The following is a 22,570-nucleotide window of genomic DNA, read 5'->3' on the forward strand; positions in this document are numbered from 1 at the left end:
CCACATCCACTCTATCAAAGCCTTTCAATGTTCGATAGGTTTCAATGTGATCCCCCCTCATTCTTCTGAATTCCAAGCATTAAACCATTTTATTCTGAAATCTCCTCTGAACCCTTTGCAGTCCTTAAAAGGGTATTAAGGGTCCAAAACTGCTCACGTTATTCTAAGCGCGGTCTGACAACCGCCTTTCAAAGTCTCAGCATTACATCCTTGCTTTTATATTCTGGTCCTCTCAAGATGTATGCTAACATTGCATTTGCCTTCCTCACCACCAGAACAACCTGGTAATAACCTTTAGGGAATCTCTTCATGATTTCACACAGTTCCATTAGATTCCATCCTAACCTTTGGTTTTCTTCGAAGGATTCCTCCAGTTGGATGACTTTAACTTGTTGAAACAAATCTGAATATACATTCTGATAGAGGTATGTAAGGTCATGAGGAGTATCGAGCAGGTGAGAGCACGTAGTCATTTTCCCAGGAAAGGGGCGCTATAATAAGAGGGCAGAGGTTTAAGATCAGAGACAAGAGGTTTAATAGGGTCACCAGGGGCAGCTTCTTCACACAAAAATGATGCATATTTAGAATGGGCCACCAGAAATATTAGATGAGGCAGGCACTTCAGCAACATTTAAAAACAACTTAGGTAAGTACGTGGATAGCAGAAGATTAAAGGGCTCTGGATCAAACTTGGGCAGGTGGGACTAGCTCACTGGGCAGCACAGTCAGCATTGGCGAGTTTGGCCAAAGGTTTTGTTTCCATGCTGTATGACTCTATGACTACATAAAGTTGCTGTTTCGCATATTTCGTTACCAAATTCAAAGGTGTATATAAATGGAATTGTCTGCTGTTTCTCTTTAAAGCTGCCCTAACTCTGACCTTTCACATCTTCTCACCCACTTATTACTTCCCCCTGGGTCCCCTCCTCATTCCTTTTCTCCTATGGTCCACTCTCCTCTATCAAGTTGTTTCTTCTCCAGCCCACCTGGCTTCACCTACCACCTTCCAACTGCCTCTTTCCCCTCTCCCCACCTGTTATTCCGGCATTTTCCCCCTTCTTTCTCAGTCCTGAAGAAGGGGCTCAGCCCGAAACGTGTCTGTTTACTTTTTTCCATGGATGCTGCCTGACATACTGAGTTCCTCCACTGTTCCGTGTGTGTGTTGCTTTGGATTTCCAGCACCTGCAGGCTTTCTTGCGTTTACCCTAATTCATCTCTTTTGTCCAGTCTGATCCATTATATTTAATTAGAAGTCACCTATATTTGCGGAGTCACTCAGAAGTTTATCACAGATTTGCAGGCTGTACAGGTTCTGTGCCCCATTCACTCTGGATCATTTTTCACTTTCCCATCCAGATCCCGTACTCTGAACTCGGGGGGAAAACGCTGGTGATGGCAGTGTACGACTTCGATCGATTCTCCAAGCATGATGTCATCGGGGAGGTGAAGGTGCCAATGAATACGGTGGACTTTGGCCACGTCACTGAGGAGTGGCGGGACCTGCAGGGAGCCGAGAAAGAGGAGGTTGGTATCGGAAGTGTCAATCAGGTGCGCCAAATGTTAAACAGATCTCAGCTGACCGTCCCCAGTTACAACCCAATCTCTAGAAACCCCAGGCAAAGAGATAGGGAGATAGGACGTGAAGGACGACCAATTTAGCAACCTGTCCACCTTCCCCTGATTCCTGGGTGCACCAATACTTGATTTGTCAGGGGCATATTGGAGTACTGTGTTCAGTTCTGTTCGCTTCATTATGGGAAGGATGTGGAAGCTTTAGAGAGGGTGCAGAGGAGACTTACAAGGATGCTGCCTGGATTAGAGAGCGTGTCTTATGAGGAAAGGTTGAGTGAGCTGGGGCATTTCTCTTTGAAGAGAAGGAGGGTGATAGAGGTGTAGAAGATGATAAGAGACATAGATTGAGTGCCTTTTTCCCAGGACAGAAATAGCTAACACAAGAGAACATAATTCTGAGGTGATTGGAGGTTAAGTATAGGGGAGATGTCAGAGGTATTTTTTTTGTAATACAGGGTGTGTGAAACCTGCTACCAGGGGTGGTAGTAGAGGCAGATACATTAGAGACATTTAAGAGACTATTAGATAGACACATGGATGAAAGAAAAATGGAGGGCTATGCAGGAGAGAAGGGTTAGATTGATCTTAAAGCCACAACATCATGGGCCGAAGGGCCTGTACTATGCTGTACTGGTCTATGCTCTATTTCAGTACGGGACAGAGGAAGTGCTGCACTGTCAGGGGTGCTATTATTTTATTGAAACCCTAAAGCAAGATTTGCTCAAGAGAAAGGTAAAGGTAAGAGAAAGATGGCAACGGTTCTGAAGGATACGGGCCAAATGCAGGCAAGTGGGACTAGGTTGGGCGGGTACCATGGATGAGTTGGGCCAAAGGGTCTGTTTACCTAATGACTGGGGTTAGGGGAGAGATTTATTAGGACCCTTGAGTGGCAACATTTTCATGGTCTATATACGGAAGTGATTGAGGTGGGTACTTTAAAAACATTTAAAAGGTAAAGAATAAAGAAAGTCATCCTTTTTCCTTTAAGAGGCATTCCACAAACACAGTTATTATGAGGATAGATCGGGGAGGGTAGGATAGAGAGAGCTGTTTTTCTTTGGTTGGGGGTTGTCCTAACAAGAGGGCATGAAGTAGGTTTTAAGGTGAGAGGTAGAAGGTTTTGAGGGGAGCAGAGAAGGTTGGCACACAGAGAGTGAATTGAATTGAACTGAATTGACTTTATTACTTGAGTAGTAAAAAACCTTACGCTACATCTCTGTCTAAATGTGGTTGGAGTGTGGGGCATTATGACTAAAGATAAAATTAGCTTTATTTGTCACATGTACATCGAATCATCAAAATATACAGTGGAATGCGCCATTTACATCAACAACCAGCACAGTCTGAAGATGCCAGTGCTTCAGGTGAAAATGTAGCATGTTTTAACCCTCACAACTTACTAACCTTACTAACACATTCGTCTTTGGAAAGCGCGAGGAAACTGGTGCATCCGGAAGAAAAAGCAGTCAGTCACGGGGAGAACGTACAAACTCCTTACGGGCAGTGGTGAGAGTTGAACCCCGTTTGCTGGTCCTGTAAAGCACAATGCTAACAAACGTACTAAAAAGCCAGTGAAGGCAGAGACACTCACAATATTTAAGCCAGCTACTTGAATCACCTAGAAGGTTATGAAGCCAACATAGGTAAGTGAGACCAGTATAGATAAGTACAAAGATTAAGGATCAAATTTATTCATCATACACATTTACATTAATAGGAATACAGAAACACTGAAGCTTTATAAGGCATTGGTCAAACTGCACTTAGAGTATTGTGAACAGTTTTGGGCTCTTATCAAAGAAAAGATGTGCTGCCATTGGAGAAGATCCAGATGAGGTTCACAGAAATGATCCAGGAATGAAAGGGTTAATGTGTGAGGCGTGTTTGATGGCTCTGGGTCTGTACTCACTGGAGTCTAGAAGAATGGTGGGGGGTGGGAGCTCATTGAAACCTATTAACTGTTGAAAGGCTTAGGTAGAGAGAGCATGGAAAAGATGTCTCCTATAGAGGGGGGAGTCTAGGACCAGAGGGCACAGCTTCAGAATATAAGGATGTTCTTTTAGAACAGAGGTGAGGGGGAATTGCTTTAGCCAAAGGGTGGTGAATCTGTGGAATTCATTGCCACAGATGGCTGTGGGGGTCAATTCATTGAGTATGTTTAAATTGGACATTGATAGATTCTTGATTAGTCAGGACATCAAAGGCTATGGGGCGATGGCAGAAGAATGGGTTTGAAAGGGATAATAAATCAGCCAAGATGGGCTGAATGGCCTAATTCTGCTCCTACATCTCATGGTCTTACGGTTTTATGGTTATGTTTTTATGGTCTTATGGAATTTGCTGTGGCATGTTGGTCAGGATGCAACATTGAACAAAAAGCAGCAATAATTATTAACAAGGAATTATATTTTAAAAAACAATGATCAGCTTAGACATAATCAGCATAGAAAAGCCTGTTCTTGTGCTGTACAACACTCTGAATATTTAGTCTGCTGCAGGAGCTCGAAAACCCATCCATTTTAAGTGTTCTAACTTGCGAGTGAACCACTACCTCTTTTGATGTACATATCCCATGTCTTATTATGCCTTAAGCATTTGTGAAAACATTAGAATTATCATGATTTTAATTTCATATTTACTTAATTAACTGAATGTAATTTCCCCTGCTGTTGGGGTGGGATTTGAACTCACATTTTCTCCACATTCGGCCTCAGGACTACTTGTACACAAAAGTAACCGGTCTGTGCTGCTTGCTGAGAATTTGCCATTAATTCACATCGAGAGGCTGTGCATAAGATTCCACAAGTAACTTAATAAACTTAGCCTGGCCCTGTTTTATTCCTTTCTTCCATGTCTGGTCTGTGCTCTCAGGGTAAAATTGACAGGAATATAAAGGCAAATCCACTGGATTGTTCTGCTTTTTGTCCTGTTATTAATAACCCATTGTATTGAATTTAATTTCACGGTTTCTGTAATGGCTTTTTTCTGACCACTTGAAAGTCCTCTGACAGAACAGACTTCTGATTACGTTATTGTTGTCATGGGCAGAGTTATCAGTGTGCAACCACAACCAAAATTAATTTTCCTTTATCTCAGAACCTGTGTGCACAAGCCAAGCAGAAGTATTAAGCAGTCATGGCTAAAGGGAGCTAAGCGGAGAACAAAGATTTAGGAGGGCAACAGGAGAGAGGGCAAAGGGAGAATCTGAGAGGTTAGGGGGCAATGTGAGTGATGGAGAAGGGGGGAGAGCAAGGCAAGAAGGGGATAACAGTTGAGAGGGAGAGTGAGTGGAGAGAAGTGAGTGGTGGGGAATCAAGTTGGTGTTAAATATAGAACATTAGAGCCCTTCGCCCAATGACATTATGCCAATCTTTTAACCTACTCTAAGGTTAATCTAACCCTTCCTTCACACATAGCCCTCCAATTTTCTATCTAAGAGTCCGTTAAATGCCCCGGATGTATCTGCCTCTATCACCATCCCAGGCAGGGCATTCCACACGCCCACCATACTCTGTAAATAAAAGGATCCTTTTCTGGTTGGCTGCCAGTGACTAGTGGTGTTCCACAATGATCGGTGTTGGGACCACTTCTTTTTATGCCGTATATAAATAATTTAGGTGATGGAATAGATGGCTTTGTTGCCAAGTTTGCAGATGATACAAAGATTGGTGGAGGGGTAGGTAGTGTTGAGGAAACAGGTAAGATTCAGAAGGACTTGGACAGATTAGGAGAATGGGCAAGAAAGTGGCAAATGAAATACAATGCTGGAAAATGCATAGTCATGCACTTTGGTAGTAGAAATAAATGTGCGGACTGTTTTCTAAACGGGGAGAAAATTCAAAAATCTGAGATGCAGAGGGACTTGGGAGTCCTTGTGCAGGACACCCTAAAGGTTAACTTACAGGTTGAGTTGGTGGTGAGGAAGGCAAATGCCATGTTAGCGTTCATTTCAAGAGGTCTCGAACACAAGAGCAAAGATGTAATGCTGAGGCTTTATAAGGCACTAGTGAGGCCTCATATTGAGTATTGTGAACAGTTTTGGGCCCCTCATCTTAGAAGAGATGTGCTGGCACTGGAAACGGTCCAGAGGAGGTTCACAAGGATGATTCCAGGAATGAAAGGGTTATCATACGAGGAAAATTTGGGTCTGTACTCACTGGAATTCAGAAGAATGAGGAGGGATCTCATTGAAACCTTTCAGAGTAAATGTGGAAAAGATGTTTCCCATGGTGGGAGAGTCTAGGACAAGAGGGCACAGCCTCAGGATAGAGGGACGCCCTTTCAAATCAGAGATGCAGAGAAATTTCTTTAGCCAAAGGCTGGTGAATTTGTGGAATTTGTTGCCACATGCAGCTGTGGAGGTCAGGTCGTTGGAAGAGATTGATAGGTTCTTGATAGGACATGGCATCAAAGTTACGGGGAGAAGGCCGGGAACTGGGGGTTGAGAAGGAGAAAAAAAAGAGGCCATGATTGAATGGTGGAGCAGACTTGATGGGCCAGATGGCCTAATTCTGCTTCTATGTCTTGTGGTCTTATGGTAGAAAAACTTCCGTTGTCATCCCCACTATACTTTCTTCCAAACACCTTAATGTTATGCCCCTCGTAGTAGCCACTTCTACCCTGGAGAAAAGTCTCTGACTATCCACTCGATCTATGCCTCTTATCACCTTGTACACCTCTAAACTCAGGAGATTCTGCAGCTGCTGGAGGTCCAGAGTAACACACACAACAATTCAAGCACCATCTCTCATCCTCTTTCACTCCAAAATGAAAAGCCTTAGCTCAGTCAATTTACGCTCATATGACATGCTCTCTAATCCACACAGCATCCTGGTAAATCTCCTCTGCATCCTTTCTAAAGCTTCCACATCCTTCCTATAACGAGGCAACCAGAACTGAACACAACATTCCAAGTGCGGTCTAACCAAGGTTTTATAGAACTGCAACGTTACCTCGTGACTTTTCAACTCAGTGTACGTGCTGGCAGTCAGCTGGTGGTGTTGTTGAACCCCCCACAAACCAGTGAAAGCCAACACTCCATACACCTTCTTATCAACCCCATTAACTTGGAAAAATCTATGGACATGGACCCCAAGATCTCCCTGTTCCTCCACACTGCAAAGAATCTTGCCATTATCCCTGTATTCTGCCTTCAAGTTCGACCTTCCAAAGTGAATCACCACACTTTTCAGGGTTGGACTCTATCTGGCACGTCTCAGCCCATCTCTGCATCCTGTCAATGTCCTGTTGTAACCTATACCAACCTTCTACACTAGCTACAGCATCACCAACCTATTGCCTTACAATCTTATGGGTCCCTTGACTGCCAGCAGGCACATTGTGTGCTGAAGAGCCTGTTTCTGTGCTCTACAAGGGTGAGAATTTTGATGCAGAAGCAATTTCAGGACAGGAGCGAGTGTGGTGTGAATGAATGGGATCTGCTGCATTTATTATAAACAGAAAGGAACCACAGAAAGGCCAGCAGCATCATTAAGGATCCCACCCACCCGCTCGGTGAACTGTTTGTCCCACTCCCATCAGGGAGGAGGCTACGTAGCATCCAGGGCCAACAGACTCAAAACCAGTTACTTTCCCCAAGCAGTAAGGCTGATCAGCACCTCCACTCACTGACCCACCCCTCCACACCCCCACAACCACCACTACTTTATCATTTCCTGTCAGAGTCACCGTATGTACAGACCTGTGCCTAGTGTCAATTTTATAGACATACAATCTATCCACGTGTATAAGCCATTACATGTATTTCTATTTATTGTGGGTGTTTTTATTTATGTGTTCTTAACCTTATTGTGATTTTTTTGTGGGCTGCATCGGATCCAGTGTAACAATTATTTCGTCCTCCTTTACACTTGTGTACTGGAAATGACATTAAACAATCTTGAATTGGAACTTATTACTGATGAGAAGCCCGGTAGCTCAGACATTCACTAATTGCATCCTAAATCCCTCGATGTTTGTTTTCACAGCAAGAGAAGCTGGGCGACATTTGTTTTTCTCTCCGCTACGTCCCGACTGCTGGGAAACTGACAGTTGTCATCTTGGAGGCAAAGAACCTGAAGAAAATGGATGTGGGAGGCTTATCAGGTAAGCATACGTCTATAGTGGCTTTGTTTTAAGCAGCAAAATCAAATCTGAACAGGTATAGTACCATAACTTTCAGTGTGAGTGCCCCTGTCTCGAAGGGGAAAGGGAGTTTAATGGAGTTTGTTTTATTTATTTAGAGATACAGGACAGTAGCAGGTCCTTCCAATGAGTCCACATAATCCAATTGAACCCAGTGACCAATTAACCCACTAAGTCGTACGTCTTTGGAAAATGGGAGGAAAGCAGAGCACTCGGAGGAAACCTACATGGCCACGGAGGAAAGCATACAAACTCCTTACAGGCAGTGGTGGGAATTGAACTCAGGTTGCTGGTGCTTTAGTAGCATTACACTAAACACTTCGTTGCTGTGCCATCCAAGTTGTTGCTATGGGAAAAGTCTGACCACGCTGGGAGGTTGTTGGAAAGTGGAAAAGTTACAACGAGCATGGAGAACTTTGGTATCAAATCTCAGTACTGGAATCATATTAAGGAACAAGGATTAACTTCATTCGCCATGTACATTTACATGTATTAGGAATTTGCTGTGGTGTGTTGGCGCGACATGTAACAAAATCAACATTAACAATTATGAAGTGTAAAGAATTATATATCTAAAAAGCTGATAATGTGAGAGGTTAAAGGATGGATATGGAATAAAATGTGCATAAATAAATACCAACATGTATTTACAATGTAAACACCATTATAAAAAATGGTTGAAAGTGTTTACAGTGCAATTCCAGAACCAGGTAATAGATAAAGGGAAGTCGGGGGAACTAACTAGAATAATTGATCATATTAATTTTAACAGATTAAGATGGGGTGATGTTTTTGTTTTAATAGTCCTGAAGCGCTTTCCAGAAGTGAGCTTTGGTATTTTATAGAAAGAATTTGCAAGTTTTCTCTTTAAAGGTGAGATCTTCAAATGAAATTGGAAAGGAACAAACTCCGTCGTTGATAAATTGTTTTTTTACTGTCACATGCACTGAAATAGAGTGAAAAACTTGTCTTGCATACCGTTCTTACAGATCAATTCATTACAACAGTGCATTGAGGTTGTAATAGGCAAAAACCATAACAGAGTGCAGAATGAAGTGTTACAGTTACAGAGAAAGTGCCAAGAAGTAAACAATAAGGTACATCATTGAAGAGCTGTGACAAGGAAGTGGTCTCATTGTTCTCACCTTGTTTCTCGGTATCTTCCATGGCCTTCCCCATCCTTGCCTCATTACATTTTTCCACTCCGCCATCCCTGCACTCAGCCAGTTCTGTTTTCTTGATCTTTCCTGAGTTCCGTCCATCTACTATTGCTCCAAAGCCTGGAACTTCCTCTCTAAACTTCTCCACCTCTTCTTCTGAATAAAACCTGCAAACTTTCATCACCTGCTGACTATCCCCATGGCAAATGTCAAATCTTGTCCAATTTGTATCATGTGTTGCGGCAATACATTATAAGTGCTGGCAGAAATAAGTTAGATTATCTTTTGAATGATACATCGGATCTTCTAATGACTAATTGCATTTACTTTTACCCCCTGGTGTTAATCCTGATTTAGGAGTATGACCTTAACCAGGCATCAATTAATCAAATGATTCTTTGGAGCCGTAAGCATTCATAATGGGACTTGTCATCATAAATAAATGACCTCTTTAACCTGCTCAGGAAGGCAACTGGAAAATATTATTCCATTGCAAATCAGAATGTTGCTTGCGGCAACAATGTGGATGGTCTAAACGCAGTTCCTGACATTTTGACAAGGGAATGGTCCTGATTAACATGACCCAGTAATAAGATTAGCAAACACAAATACTCTTGTTAATGGGATGCAAGGAAGAGACCTGTAAAGAGGCAATCTACAGTCTGGGACATATATCTCCATCTCACAACATGAACTAATCCAACCACTGCAAGGTAATGTTGCAGCTCTGTAAAACTCTGGTTAGATCATACTTAGAGTATTATGTTCGGTTCTGGTCACTTCATTATGGGAAGAATGTAGAAGCTTTAGAGAGGAAATTTACCAGTGGCCATTTACCAAGATACTGCCTAGATTAGAGAACGCCTTATGAAGATAGGTTGAGCAAGCTAGGGCTTTTCTCTTTGGAGCGAAGGAGGGTGAGACGTGACTTGGTAGAGGGGTACAAGATGATGAGAGGTATAGATAGAGTGGTCGGCCAGAGAATTTCTCCCAGAGTGAAAATGGTTAATACGAGGGGGCATATTTTTATCATTCCTCTATCATATTTGCTCCACCACCACCCTTTGTAATGCATTCCAGGCACCACCACTCTCTGTGTAAAAAAAGTGTCCTACACATCACCTTTCAACTGACCCCCTACCTCACTTTAGTTGCATGCCCACTGGTATTAGACATTTTGACCTTGGGGTAAAGATACTGACTGTCTACACCTCTCATAATCTTATAAGCTTCTATTAGGTCTCCAGCGAAAACAACCCAGGTTGGTCCAACCACATGACCTCTGATCCAAGCAATATCCTGGTAAATCTCATCTCCACTTTCTCCAAAGCCACAACATCCTTCCTGTAATGGGGCGACTTTTGCTTCATATGCAGCCTAACCAGGGTTTTGTGAAGCAGCAACTCAACTTGCTGACTCTTCAATCAACAGGAATTCTGCAGATGCTGGAAATTCAAGCAACACACATCAAAGTCGCTGGTGAACGCAGCAGGCCAGGCAGCATCTCTAGGAAGAGGTACAGTCGACGTTTCAGGCTGAGACCCTTCGTCAGGACAGGGTCTCGGCCTGAAACATCAACTGTACCTCTTCCTAGAGATGCTGCGTTCACCAGCAACTTTGATGTGTGTTGCTTGCTGACTCTTCAACTTAGTTCTTCCGACTGATAAAAGAAAGCGTGCTATGTCCCTTCAACTTGCCTACTGCCCTATCAACATGTGCGGACGCTGTGGATTTGGAACCCCAAGCTCTATACATTAGAGATCCCTCTAGACTTCAAAGACCTCTCTGTACATCAAGCTCAATTCCCGCTGCTGTCTGTAAGAAGTCTGGGGTTGGACTGTCTGCATGTGTGACCAGGTGGGAGGCTGTCCCAGATCGACGAATCCTGGGATTGGATGCCGGGGCAAGCGGGTGTCATAGGGCTGGTGAGAGGATGAGCCCGGAGTTTGGAATTCTGTCATCGGCTAGTCTGGGGGTTGATACCAAAAACTGAAGGCTGAAGTTTGATCGGATGACTGGAATTTGAAGCCAGGAGTGACTGAAGGCCTGCAGCAGGAGGAATGTCCCTGTGTGTGGGAGTGAGGAGAGGGACTTGTGCTGCTTGTTGTGTTCTATGTTGCTCTGCCGAGCATTGCGGGCTTGCTTTGTTGGCGCCGAAACGTGTGGTGACACTGGGAGTCTTCCCCCAATATAAATTGAGGTTGTTTCGGTTGTTAACACAAGTGATGCGTTTCACTGTATTTATCATTAAATAAATCTGAATTTGAATCTGAATCAGAATCCGAAATTGAAAGAGTGAGAGTGGCTGAGGGGAGAGAACTGAAGGAGAAGGGTAGCAGTTTTAGTCTGTAAGCTCTTGAGATTCTGCTTAAAATCAGATGAGATTTATCATGATATAAAACCAATGAAAGGAGTGAATCAAGTGAGTTCCAACATCTTGCGGCAATCAAGTGAAAATGAGACTCTGGTACTCTGTAACTTTCCTGTAGAGGACATCTCAATTATTACCAATCTCACTTGAGGTTTCTATAAATTGGTATTTGTTTCCCATTTATGTAGAGAACAGGACCGTTTGTCTTTGCAAGCAATCCTGCGGCTAAATAAGAGTACAAACTAATAAAGTTTGGTGCTAGAAGGTGAAGAGAAGCTGATGAATCGGAAAGGAACAATTTGACAAAGTGACTGCCATTCTAGTGCTGGAGCAGTCTGCAGTCCGCAAAGTGCTCAGATGGGATAGAAAATGAAAGAGAATGAGGTCCCAAAGTTGAAAAGCTATTTCAAGCTCCTTTCTGCTTTCATATGCATATTCTGTGCTGCAGAATAGACAACCTCACAGTAATAAAGACCTGTTGCAACAGAGTGCTCTATATCATAAACACAAGAGAATCTGCAGATGCAGGAAATTCAGAGCAACAGACATGCAAAATGCTGTAGGAACTCAGCAGGTCAGGCAGCATCTAAGGTCAGGGGAATAAGCAGTCCTTTCCACAGATGTACAGTGGAGAGCATTCTAGCCCATTGCAACACTGTCTAGTGTGGAGGGGCCAGTGCACAGGATCAGAAAAATCTGCAGTAAGTTGCAAACTCAGACAGTTCCATCATGGGCACTAGCCTCCCCCGGCATCAGGAGGCGATGCCTAGAAAAGGCAACATCCATCATTAAGGATCCCATCACTGAGGACGTGCCTTTTTCTCATTGCTACCATCAACGAGGAGATAGAGGAGCCTGAAGACACACACTCAGTGTTTTAGGAATCGCTTCTTCCCCTCTGCCATCAGATTTCTGAATGGAAAATGAATCCATGCAAACTGCTGCTATTGTAATTTCCAGTTCTTTTAAAATTATGTATTCCACTGTACTGCTGCCACAAAACAGCACACTTCACATTGACCTGATTCTGAATAAACAGTCACTGTTTCGGACCGAGACCCTTCACCAGGACAGGAAAGGAAGAGGGGAAAGGAGCACAAGCTGGCAGGTGATAGGTAAGATCAGGTGAGGGGGAGGGTGGGATGAAGTAAGAAGCTTGGCCAAAGGTAGGTGGAAGAGATAAAGGACCGAAGAAGAATGAATCTTATAGAAGAAGGCAGTGGTCCACAGGAGAAAGGGAAGGAGGAAGGGCAACAGAGGGAGGTGATGGTCAGGTGAGAAGAGAAGGGGTGAGAGGGGAACCAGAATGAGGAATGGAAGGAGCGGGGTAGAAATTAACAGAAGCTAGAGAAATCAATGTTTATTGCATCAGGTTGGAGGCTACCAGGGGTGTTGTCTGGCCTTGTCATGACAGTTATGCCCTTTTACTTGTAAGATAGACAAATGCATCTTGGAATGTGAAAGTTGCAAAGGAAATGGGCTTCTGAATATCCTTACTGTTAATAACCCTCTTACTACTGCTACCAAGAATAACCAAGCCTGTTACTCACTGCAAGAAAATTGCAGCTAAGAGACTCAGGGTCAGAAAGGTTGTCAAAGAATCAATTGAGCAGCACGCTGTTTTAGATCTGAAATTATAAGCAAATATTCTCACAATGCAGTAGCTTGTGGGGAAGAGTGATCATAATGTGATAGAATTCCTATAGAGTTTACACAGAACGTAGACTATCACACCACAGTACAGACCCTTCAGTCTGCAATGTGTGCTGTCCTTTTAACCTACTCTGAGGTCAATCTAACCCTTCCCTCCTATATAGCCCTCCATTTGTCTGTCACACATGTGCCTACGTAAGTGTTTCTGAAATGCCCCTGATGTATCAGTCTCTGCCACCACTCATGGCAGGGTGTTCCATGCTCTCACCACTCTGTAAAAAACTTACCCTTCTTTACTTTCCTCCAATCACCTTAAATTATGCCCTCTCATATTAGCCCAAAGTCGTAGCTCACTCAGCCTATCCTCATGACACATGCTCTCTCATCCTGGCAACATCCTGGAAAATCTCCTCCACACCCTCTCTGAAGCTTCTATTAATTAAGTGACCTGAATTGAACACAATACTCCAAGTGTTTTATAGAGCTGCAATGTGGCTTATGGCTCTTGAATTCATCGCGACAGTAGAGGAGGCCATGGATTACCCAAACGGAATATAAAGTGTTGTTCCTCCTACCGCACTCGATGAGGCCACACTCAGGTTGGAGGAACAACACCTTATATTCCATCTGTGTAGCCTCCATTCTGATGGCATGAACATCGATTTCTATAACTTGCAGTAATGACTCCCCCTCCCCCCTTACCATTCCCCATTCCCTTTTCTCTCTCTCAGCTTATCTCCTTTCCTGCCCATCGCCTGTCTCTGGTGCTAGTCCCCCTTTTCTTTCTTCCATGGCCTTCTGTCCTCTCCTATCAGACTCCCCCTTCTCCAGCCCTGTATCTCTTTCACTAATCACTTCCCAGCTCTTTACTTCATCCCTCCCCCTCCCGGTTTTACCTATCACCCTGTGTTTCTCTCTCCCCTCCCCCTACTTTTTAAATCTACTCCTCAGCATTTTTTCTCCAGGCCTGCCGAAGGGTCTCGACCCAAAACATCAACTGTACCTTTCTCCATAGGTGCTGCCTGGCCTGCTGAATTCCTCCAGCATTTTTGTATGTTGCTCAGATTTCCAGCACCTGCAGATTTTCTCTTGTTTGTCATTGTCTGAAATAAGTTTTTTTTTATTTCAGTTACATAAATAAACGTAAGTGAATTGTCTAAAGCAGAACAGGAAATTGTGTTTAAGCTTATCAGATGAGATTTGCAAAACCTTACAGTTAAAAAGTATTCAAAATAGTGGAATGAGGTGCCAGGGGGAGCAGTTAAGGCAGGTACCACAATGTTAAAAGACAGTTGGACAGGTACATCCATGTGCAAAACTTCAAAGTACATATATGTCAATATACACTCCCCTGAGATTCATTTTCTTGCAGACATCTGTAGGAGAACAGAGAAGTACAATAGAATCAATGAAAATCTACACAAAGACTGACATGCTGCCTACGTGCAAATAAAAAAATAGATACATAGATAGACAATGAGATAGATAGACAGATAGATAAATGTTTCCTTTAGGTTGTCATAGCGGGGACAGGGGAGGCTAGCGGGGATAAGCTCCCACTACTTATTAAATGCTCCCAATGGCATACGTCTCAAATAGCCTCTGACAACCAAGTCCAGCTTCTCACCTTCACGTGTGGCTTAGCCACTAAGCCTGACGGAACCGTTTCTACTGACAGGAGCTGTGGTTGGCAGCTCATCTAGCGGAAGGAAAACTCTGATCTCAAACCCCCGCTGCCTGTGGCTTTCAATACTCACGGGGAAGGCTTCGGGAGTAAACCCCGAGGAAAAATCCGGAGCTGGAGTCCCTAAGGCAGTCCTAAATTGAGCTCAACGGTGACTGGCAATTATTGCAACGCCGCTGACACCAAACTGTATTGGTCTCTGCCGTTCCTTTGGATTCATCATCTGCGTGGAGAGGTGGAACCTGCCTGCTGTATGCTTTCCATATCATACTGCCTTGGCTTGCATACTTGCCTGCATATTGACTGAACATAGGCAGCTAGGATGTAACACCCATAGCCAACCCCAACCAGCAGAGAGTCTCAGCTAGACAGACATATAGATAGTTAGACAGATAGATGGATAGATAGATAGAAAGAGATACAGTAGGTAGATAGATAGATAAATAATACTGAGAATACAAGTTGTAGAGTCCTTGAAAGTGAGTCCATAGGTTGTGGAGTCAGTTCAGAGCTGAGGGCATACCAGACAAGGTTAAGTTCATATCCCAATGCAGGCTGAAGGGACTAGCTTGAATGGTGAATTGGGTCAGCAGTGACCAGTTGGGCAGAAGGGTCTGTTTACATGCTCAAAACTCTATGAACTCTGGTTCCAAGCCACAGGAGATAAATGAGCTATGATAACAGTAGCGTCTCCATTAAGAATGGAATTAGATTAAATCGGAGTTTTCAAACTTTCTGAAGGAAATCATTGCCCAAAGCAAAAAGGTTTTCAATTCAGTAAAGAAAGGCCAGGGCATTGACTAATGGAAAGAAAGCAGAGTGAGAGGAAGATGGTAAAAATATTGAAAGGCAGCTTGTTTCTGCTCCTGTAACTGTGTACAAAGAAAGATTAATGTAAGTGAAGATGTTTCCTTAGGGCAGAGATACAAGAGTTTTTGGAATAGGGAATTAAATAAATAGGCTGCTTTCACAGAAGATTCTGATCCAGATTTATTTGTCATATGTACGGTATACCGGAACATAGAGTGAAATGTGTCATTTGCGTCAACAACCAAGATGCAAACATCAGGATGCTCTTTATCGATTGCAGCTCAGCATTCAATACCATCACCTCCTCAAGGCTAATCAATAAGCTTCAAGACTTTGTCCCCAATACCTCCTTGTGCAATTGGATCCTCAATTTCCTCACTTGCAGGCCTCAGTCAGTTTGGATTGGAAACAACATCTCCACCATGATCTCCATCAGCACAGATGCACCACAAGGCTTGTGTGCTTAGTCCACTGCTCTACTTGCTTTACTCTTATGACTGTGAAGCTAAGCAGCGGTCCAGTGCTTGGTCAAGTTTGCCGACAACACCACTGTCATGCACGGAATCAAAGGAGGTGATGAATCAGAATATAGGAGGGCGTCTAGAGATCTGACCACAACTACAACCACTCACTCAATGTCAGCAAGACCGAGGAGCTGATTGTTGACTTCAGAAGGAGGAAGCCAGAAGTCCCTGAGCCAGTCCTCACTGGAGGATCCGCGGTGGAGAGGGTTAGCAGCTTTAAATTCCTCAATGTTATTATATCGGGAGACCTATTCTGGACTCAGCACATAAGTGCAATTCCAAAAAAAGCAGGGCAGTGCCTCTAATTCTTTTGGAGTTTGCGAAGATTCAGCATGACATCTAAAACTTTGACAAACTTCTATAGATGTGTAGTGGAGAGGGTATTGACTGGCTGTATCACAGGCTGGTATGGGAACACCAATGTCTTTGAATGGAAAATCCTACAAAAAGTAGTGGATACGGCCCTCCCCACTATTGAGCACATTTACATGAAGCACTGTCACAGGAAAGCAGCATCCATCAGCAGGGACCCCCACCACCCAGGACATGTTCTCTTCTTGCTGCTGCCATCAGGAAGAAGATACAGGAGCCTCAGGACTCACACTATCCGGCTCAGGAACAGTCGATTTCCCTCAACCATCAGGCTCTTGAACCAAAGGGGACAACTTCACTCAATTTCACTTGCCCCATCATTGAAATGCTCCCACAACCTTCACTTTCAAGGACTTTTCATCTCATGTTTTCAATATTTGCACACTTTGTTGTCTTTTTCACACTGGTTAAATATCCAAGTTAGTGCAGTCTTCAATTGATTCTGTTATTATTCTATCATGGACTTACTGAGTATGCCGGCAAGAAAATGAATCTCAAGGTTGTACATGGGGACATATATGTACTCTGATAATAAATTTACTTTGAACCTTAAACATTTAACACACCCAAGGATGCACGGTTGTGAAGCATCTGGATGCACAGAGTTGAAGAATCTATTTTATCACACTAGGAAACCATAGTCTTGTAACAGTGGGACAGAAGTTCTTGATTAGCATGTAGACTTGTTATTTTCCTTGTATTTTTTCTCATAGTTTAACATTTCCTATACATATAAATGTTCAGTGACATTTCCAGTAATTACTGCACAGTTGCTTCTGTATTTTTCCTGAGAATTCTCAGTTTTTCTGCCGCAGGTGTCGCGCCACGAACCTGGCTGGTTTATATGTTGGAATTTTGTTTATTTCTAGTCTGGGTATGAGACAGCCTCAATTTCTTTTTCTTTGCTTCCTTTGATCATTCTTTGTTCTTGTGGCACTTAATAAAACAGCTGTATGCAAAAAGTTTTATGCCTCATTCTTGACCTCTGGATCAGAAAATCACCAGGATCCAACATAAGTTTGCATGTTCCCTTGTTACTCTGGTTTCCTCTCACATCCCATTCCCCCTCTTACTTCCAGTCAATGGCCTCTAGAACTTTAAAGTTCAAAGTACATATATACTCTATATGTCACCATATACAACCCTAAGATTCATTTTCTTCTGGGCATTCACAGTAAATGCAAGAAACTCAATAGAATCAAATAAAGACCATATCCAACAGGGCAGACAAACAACCAATGAGCAAAAGACAACAAACTGCAAATACAAAAAGAAAAAAAATAATAACAGTCAGATAATTTACACAACAGTCAGATGAAACTTTTAAGGATATATTTCATCAACAGAAAAAGGATTCAATACTCCGTGCGAGCATATGCAATTCTGATAAGAAGTATACACCAAAAGACTTAAATGAAAGCACAATCAGAAAAATTATGAAATTATCACTACAGAAGAAAAAGTTAACCAATGAAAGAGCATGGCCCTCTCTGGAAGACATCCCCATGATCAGAGCAGACCAGATGTCAACAAGGAAGGGTCGAATGCCTCACTTAGAGCTGGGAGATTTCTTCCCAGAAACAGAAGGGTTCTTGTGGCAACACAGGACCAGATGGTTAACACAACAAATATCCAAAATACATAATAAAAGACCAACAAGTTCAAGATGATAAATGCAGAGGATGCCAAAAGAAACCAGAAACAATCCAACATATTGCAGGATTCTGCAGCAGTTTAACTCAATCTGATTACTTACCCAGACACAATCAAGTGGCAAGCATCATTCACTAAATCTTCCTTTAAATTTCAAACTCATAAAAGACCCCATATCTTGCTATAGATACAAGCCTGATCCAGTTTTACAGTCAGAGCCCTACAAGTTATATTACAATTGATTCATATTTTTAGATAGGACAATCCATAATAACTGTACAAATATAATATTACAGGATAAACAAGCAAGAACAACTTACATAATAGATATAACCATTCCAAACACACATAACCTACAGAAATCAGTAATTGTAAAACATTAGAAATATGCTGAATTAAAATAGGAAATTGAAAGACTATGGAACATGAACAGGGTATACATTACCCCAATAGTAATATCTACAACTGGTATCATCCCAAAGTCACTACACAATAGCATTAAACAATTAAGCCTACACAGCAATATGTATGTAAATCAGAAAACCACAGTACTAGAATAGTCTGAAAGTTCCTAGCAACTGAGAAATGAGTGTGCTTGGCTATGCCCGTACCTCGGTTTACCAGCTTGAGCTGAGAAAAAAATAAAATATAATAATAATAATAATAAATAAGCAGTAAATATCAAGAACATGAGATGAAAAGTCCTCAAAAGTGAGTTGTGGGAACAGTTCAGTGATGGGGCAAGTGAAGTTGAGTAAAGTTATCCACACATGTTCAAGAGCTTGATGGTTGATGGGTAATACTGTTCCTGACATTTTCATCCTTTGAAAATCACCTTGGCCATCTACCACATCGGTATCTCATAATTTTACAAACTTCTTTTAAGTCTTCCCTAAACCTCTGGCACTCCAGAGAAAACAAAACGAGTTTGTCCAACCTCTCCTTGTAGCTAATGCTCTCCAATCCTGACAACATCCTGGTGAACCTCTTCTGCACCCTCTCCTTAGCATCCACATTTCTGTTGGGTCTGCTGATATTTATCCAGAGGTTCTTCAGAAGCCAAGAATGAGGCATAAAAACCTGTTGTTTATGACTGAGTTATTAAGTGTTACGAGAACTGAGAATGAACAAAAAAAGAGCTGAGAGAACAAAGCAGAAACAATCGAACAGTAGTTGTGATCATCTCATACCCAGAGTAGAGATAACAAGAATTCCAATGATAACAACTAACCTAGAAAATAGCAATATTCAAGTGTGAAGACAACCTGCTACTGAAAACTAAGATGTTTCTAGAAAAATACAGAAGCAATTGTACAATAATTACTGGAAAATTCACTGAACCGTTACATGTATATTGGTGATTATATAACAGAACAAGCAAGCACAGGAAAGTTAAACAACATGGAAAATAACAATTCTGCACCCCAGTCCAACACTTCATATAATGCAGTGACCAGAATACTCTAGAATAGAATACCAGAATAATCTGCACACAATACTCCAAATATATCTGAACCAAGGTTAATGTAGCTGTAAAAGACTTTACAACCTTTATAGTCAATACCCCAACAGATGAAGGCAAGATTACCTTATGCCATCTTTACCTTCCTATCCACATCAATGTTCCTAAGAGTGATTTGACCCTTATTCCAGGAGGCTAAAGAAATTAAGCCTGTCCCCTTTGACCCTCACCAATTTGTATTGATGTACCATAGCAAGCGTCATATCTGGATGCTTCAAAGCTTAGTGTGGAAACTCCACTACCCATGACTGCAGGAAACTACAGAGAGTTGTGGACACAGCTCAGTATGTCATGGTAACCAGCCTTCATACATGGACTCTGTCAATGCTTTTCACTGCCTCAGCAAAGCAGCCAGCATAATCAAAGACCCCACCCACACCGGACATTCTCTGTTCTGCCCTGTCCCATCATGAAGAAGATACAAAAGCCCAAAAGCACAGACCACCAGTCTCAAAGTCAACTTCCACCCTGCTGTGTTGAATTCTATTCTATAGGATGGACTCTTGACCTCACAATCCACTTCGTTATGATATTGCACCTTATTGTCTGCTTACACTGAACCTTCTCTTCCCTGCATTCTGTTCTTGTTTTCCCTTGGTATTGATATTGGTTTATTATTGTCACATGTACCAAGATACGGTGAAGAGAGAGTCTTGCATACCATTTGAACATATCAAACTATTACACAGTGCATTGAGGTAGAATAAGGTAAATAATCATAACAATGCTGAATCAAGTGTAAAAGCTTCCAAAAAAAAGTGCAGTGCAGGTAAGTGAAGAAGTACAAGATCATAATGAGGTAGACTGTGAGACCAAGCATCCACCTTATCATACAATCTGTTCAAGAGTCTTATAATATTGGGGTAGAAGCTGACCTTGACTCTGGTGGTATGTGCTTTCAGGTTCTTGTACCTTTTGCCCGAAGGCACTATCTCAATGCACTAATGTAATGAAATGATCTGTATGGATGGCATGCAAAACAAAGTTTCACCTTTCCTTGGTACATGTGAAACAGTAAAAGCCATTTACCATTTTCCTATCCTATCTCTGAATTAATACACTATTGCATCTCCAGATCCCTATGTGAAGATTCACCTGATGCAGAATGGCAAGAGGTTGAAGAAAAAGAAGACAACAATTAAGAAAAACACTCTTAACCCATACTACAATGAGTCGTTCAGCTTCGAAGTACCATTCGAGCAGATACAGGTAAACTCACTGCTTGCACCCCAATTCAAGGCAGGGTGTTGGGTGGATTTCCAGGTCTTGGAGGGTTACTGGAATTCTAGGAAGAAGAAGCAGGGTGAGAGGTGACTTGATAGAAGTGTACAAGATGATACAGATAGAGTGGACAGCAGGAGACTTTTACTCAGGATGGAAATGGCTAATCCAAGGGTGCATCATTTTAAAATGATTGGAGAAAAGCATAGGAGGAGATGTCATAAGAACATAAGACATAGAAACAGAATTAGCCCCTTTTGCCCATCAGTACTACTTGCCATTCCATCATGACTGATTTATTACCCCTCTCAACCTCACTCTCCTGTCATCTTTCTGTAACCATTAATGCCCTTAAAACCCTTTACTAATCAAGAACCTATTAACCTCCTCTTTAAATATACCCAATGACTTGGCCTGCAGAATGAATTCCGCAGATTTACCACCCTCTGGCTAAAGAAATTCCTCCTCTTCTCCATTCTAACTGGACGTTCCTCTATTCTGGTCCTATACATCCCCACCTTAGGAAATATCCTCCCAACATTCACTCTATCTAGGCCTTTCAATATTCTATAGGTTTCAATGAGATCCCCCCCTCCACCCCATTCTTTTAACCTCCAATGAGTACAGGCCCAGGGTCATTAAACGCTCTTTATTAACTAACCCTTTCATTCCTGGGATCATTCTCGTAAACCTCCCCTGGACCCTCCCCAGTGGCAGCACATCTTTTCTGATAAAGGGCCAAAACTCTAAGTGTGGTCTGACTAATGCCTTATAAAGTATTACATCCTTGCTTTTATATTCTAGCCCTCTTGAAATTAATGCGAACATTGCATTTGTCTTCCTTACCACCAACCAAATCTACAAGTTAGCCTTTAGGGAATCCTGTACGAGGATTTCCAAAGCCCTTTGCACCTCTGATTTTTGAATTTTCTCCTGATTTAGAAAACAATCTACACTTTTATTCCTTCTACCAAAATGCATAACCATGCACTTCCCTACACTATATTCTACCTGCCACTTCTTTGCCCATTCTCCCAAACTGTCTAAGTCCTTTTCAGACACACAGTTTCCTCAACACTACCTGCCCCTCCACCTATCTTCATGTTGTCCACAAAGCCATCAATTTCTTTATCCAAATCATTGACATATAATGCGGCCCCCATGCCAACCCCTGTGGAACACAACGAGTCACCAGCAGCCAACCAGAAAGGCTCCCTTTATTCCCACTCCTTGCCTCCTGCCAGTCAACCAATCTTCCATGCATACCGGTATCTCTTCTGTAATACCATGAGCTCTTATCTTGTTAAGCAGCCTCATGTACAGCAGCTTGTCAAAGGCCTTCTGAAAATCCAAATAAACAACACCCACTCACTCTCCTTTGTCTATCCTGCTTGTTATTTCCTCAAAGAATTCCAATGGATTTGTCAGGCAAGACTTCCCCTTAAGGAAACCAAGCTGATTTTAGCCTATTTTGTCATGTGCTTCAAAATACCCCAAAACCTCCAACATCTTTCCAACCACTGAAGTGAGGCTAACTGGCCAATAATTTCCTTCCTTCTGCCTCCCTCCTTTCTTAAAGAGTGGAATGAAATTTGCAATTTTTCAGTCCTCCAGAACCATTTCAGAATCTATTGATTCTTGAAAGATCATTACTAATGTCTCTAAAATCTCTTCAGCTACCTGTTTCAGAACCCTGTGGTGTAGCCCATCTGGACCAGGTGACTTACCTAACTTCAAAGTTTTCAGCTTCCCAAGTACGTTCTCCTTACTAAGAGCGACTACACTCACTTCTGCTTACTGAAACTCTCACATTTTTGGTATTCTGCTGGTGTTTTCCATAGTGAAGACTGATGCAAAGTTCTTATTAAGTTCATCTGCCATTTC

At 42.3% G+C, this 22,570-nt stretch overlaps 1 protein-coding gene across 1 annotated transcript in view; it reads left to right on the top strand.

The window, feature by feature from the left end:
• syt1a (synaptotagmin Ia) overlaps positions 1-22,570 on the top strand; it is a 634,808-nt gene that overhangs the window by 608,256 nt on the left and 3,982 nt on the right. Inside the window, exons 7-9 of the mRNA XM_072269450.1 lie at positions 1,357-1,524; positions 7,560-7,677; positions 20,541-20,674. Coding sequence (XP_072125551.1) covers positions 1,357-1,524; positions 7,560-7,677; positions 20,541-20,674 — 420 coding nt within the window. The remainder of the gene's footprint in view (positions 1-1,356; positions 1,525-7,559; positions 7,678-20,540; positions 20,675-22,570) is intronic.

The sequence above is a fragment of the Mobula birostris genome, chromosome 9 (assembly GCF_030028105.1).
Source record: "Mobula birostris isolate sMobBir1 chromosome 9, sMobBir1.hap1, whole genome shotgun sequence".
NCBI lineage: Eukaryota > Metazoa > Chordata > Chondrichthyes > Myliobatiformes > Myliobatidae > Mobula > Mobula birostris.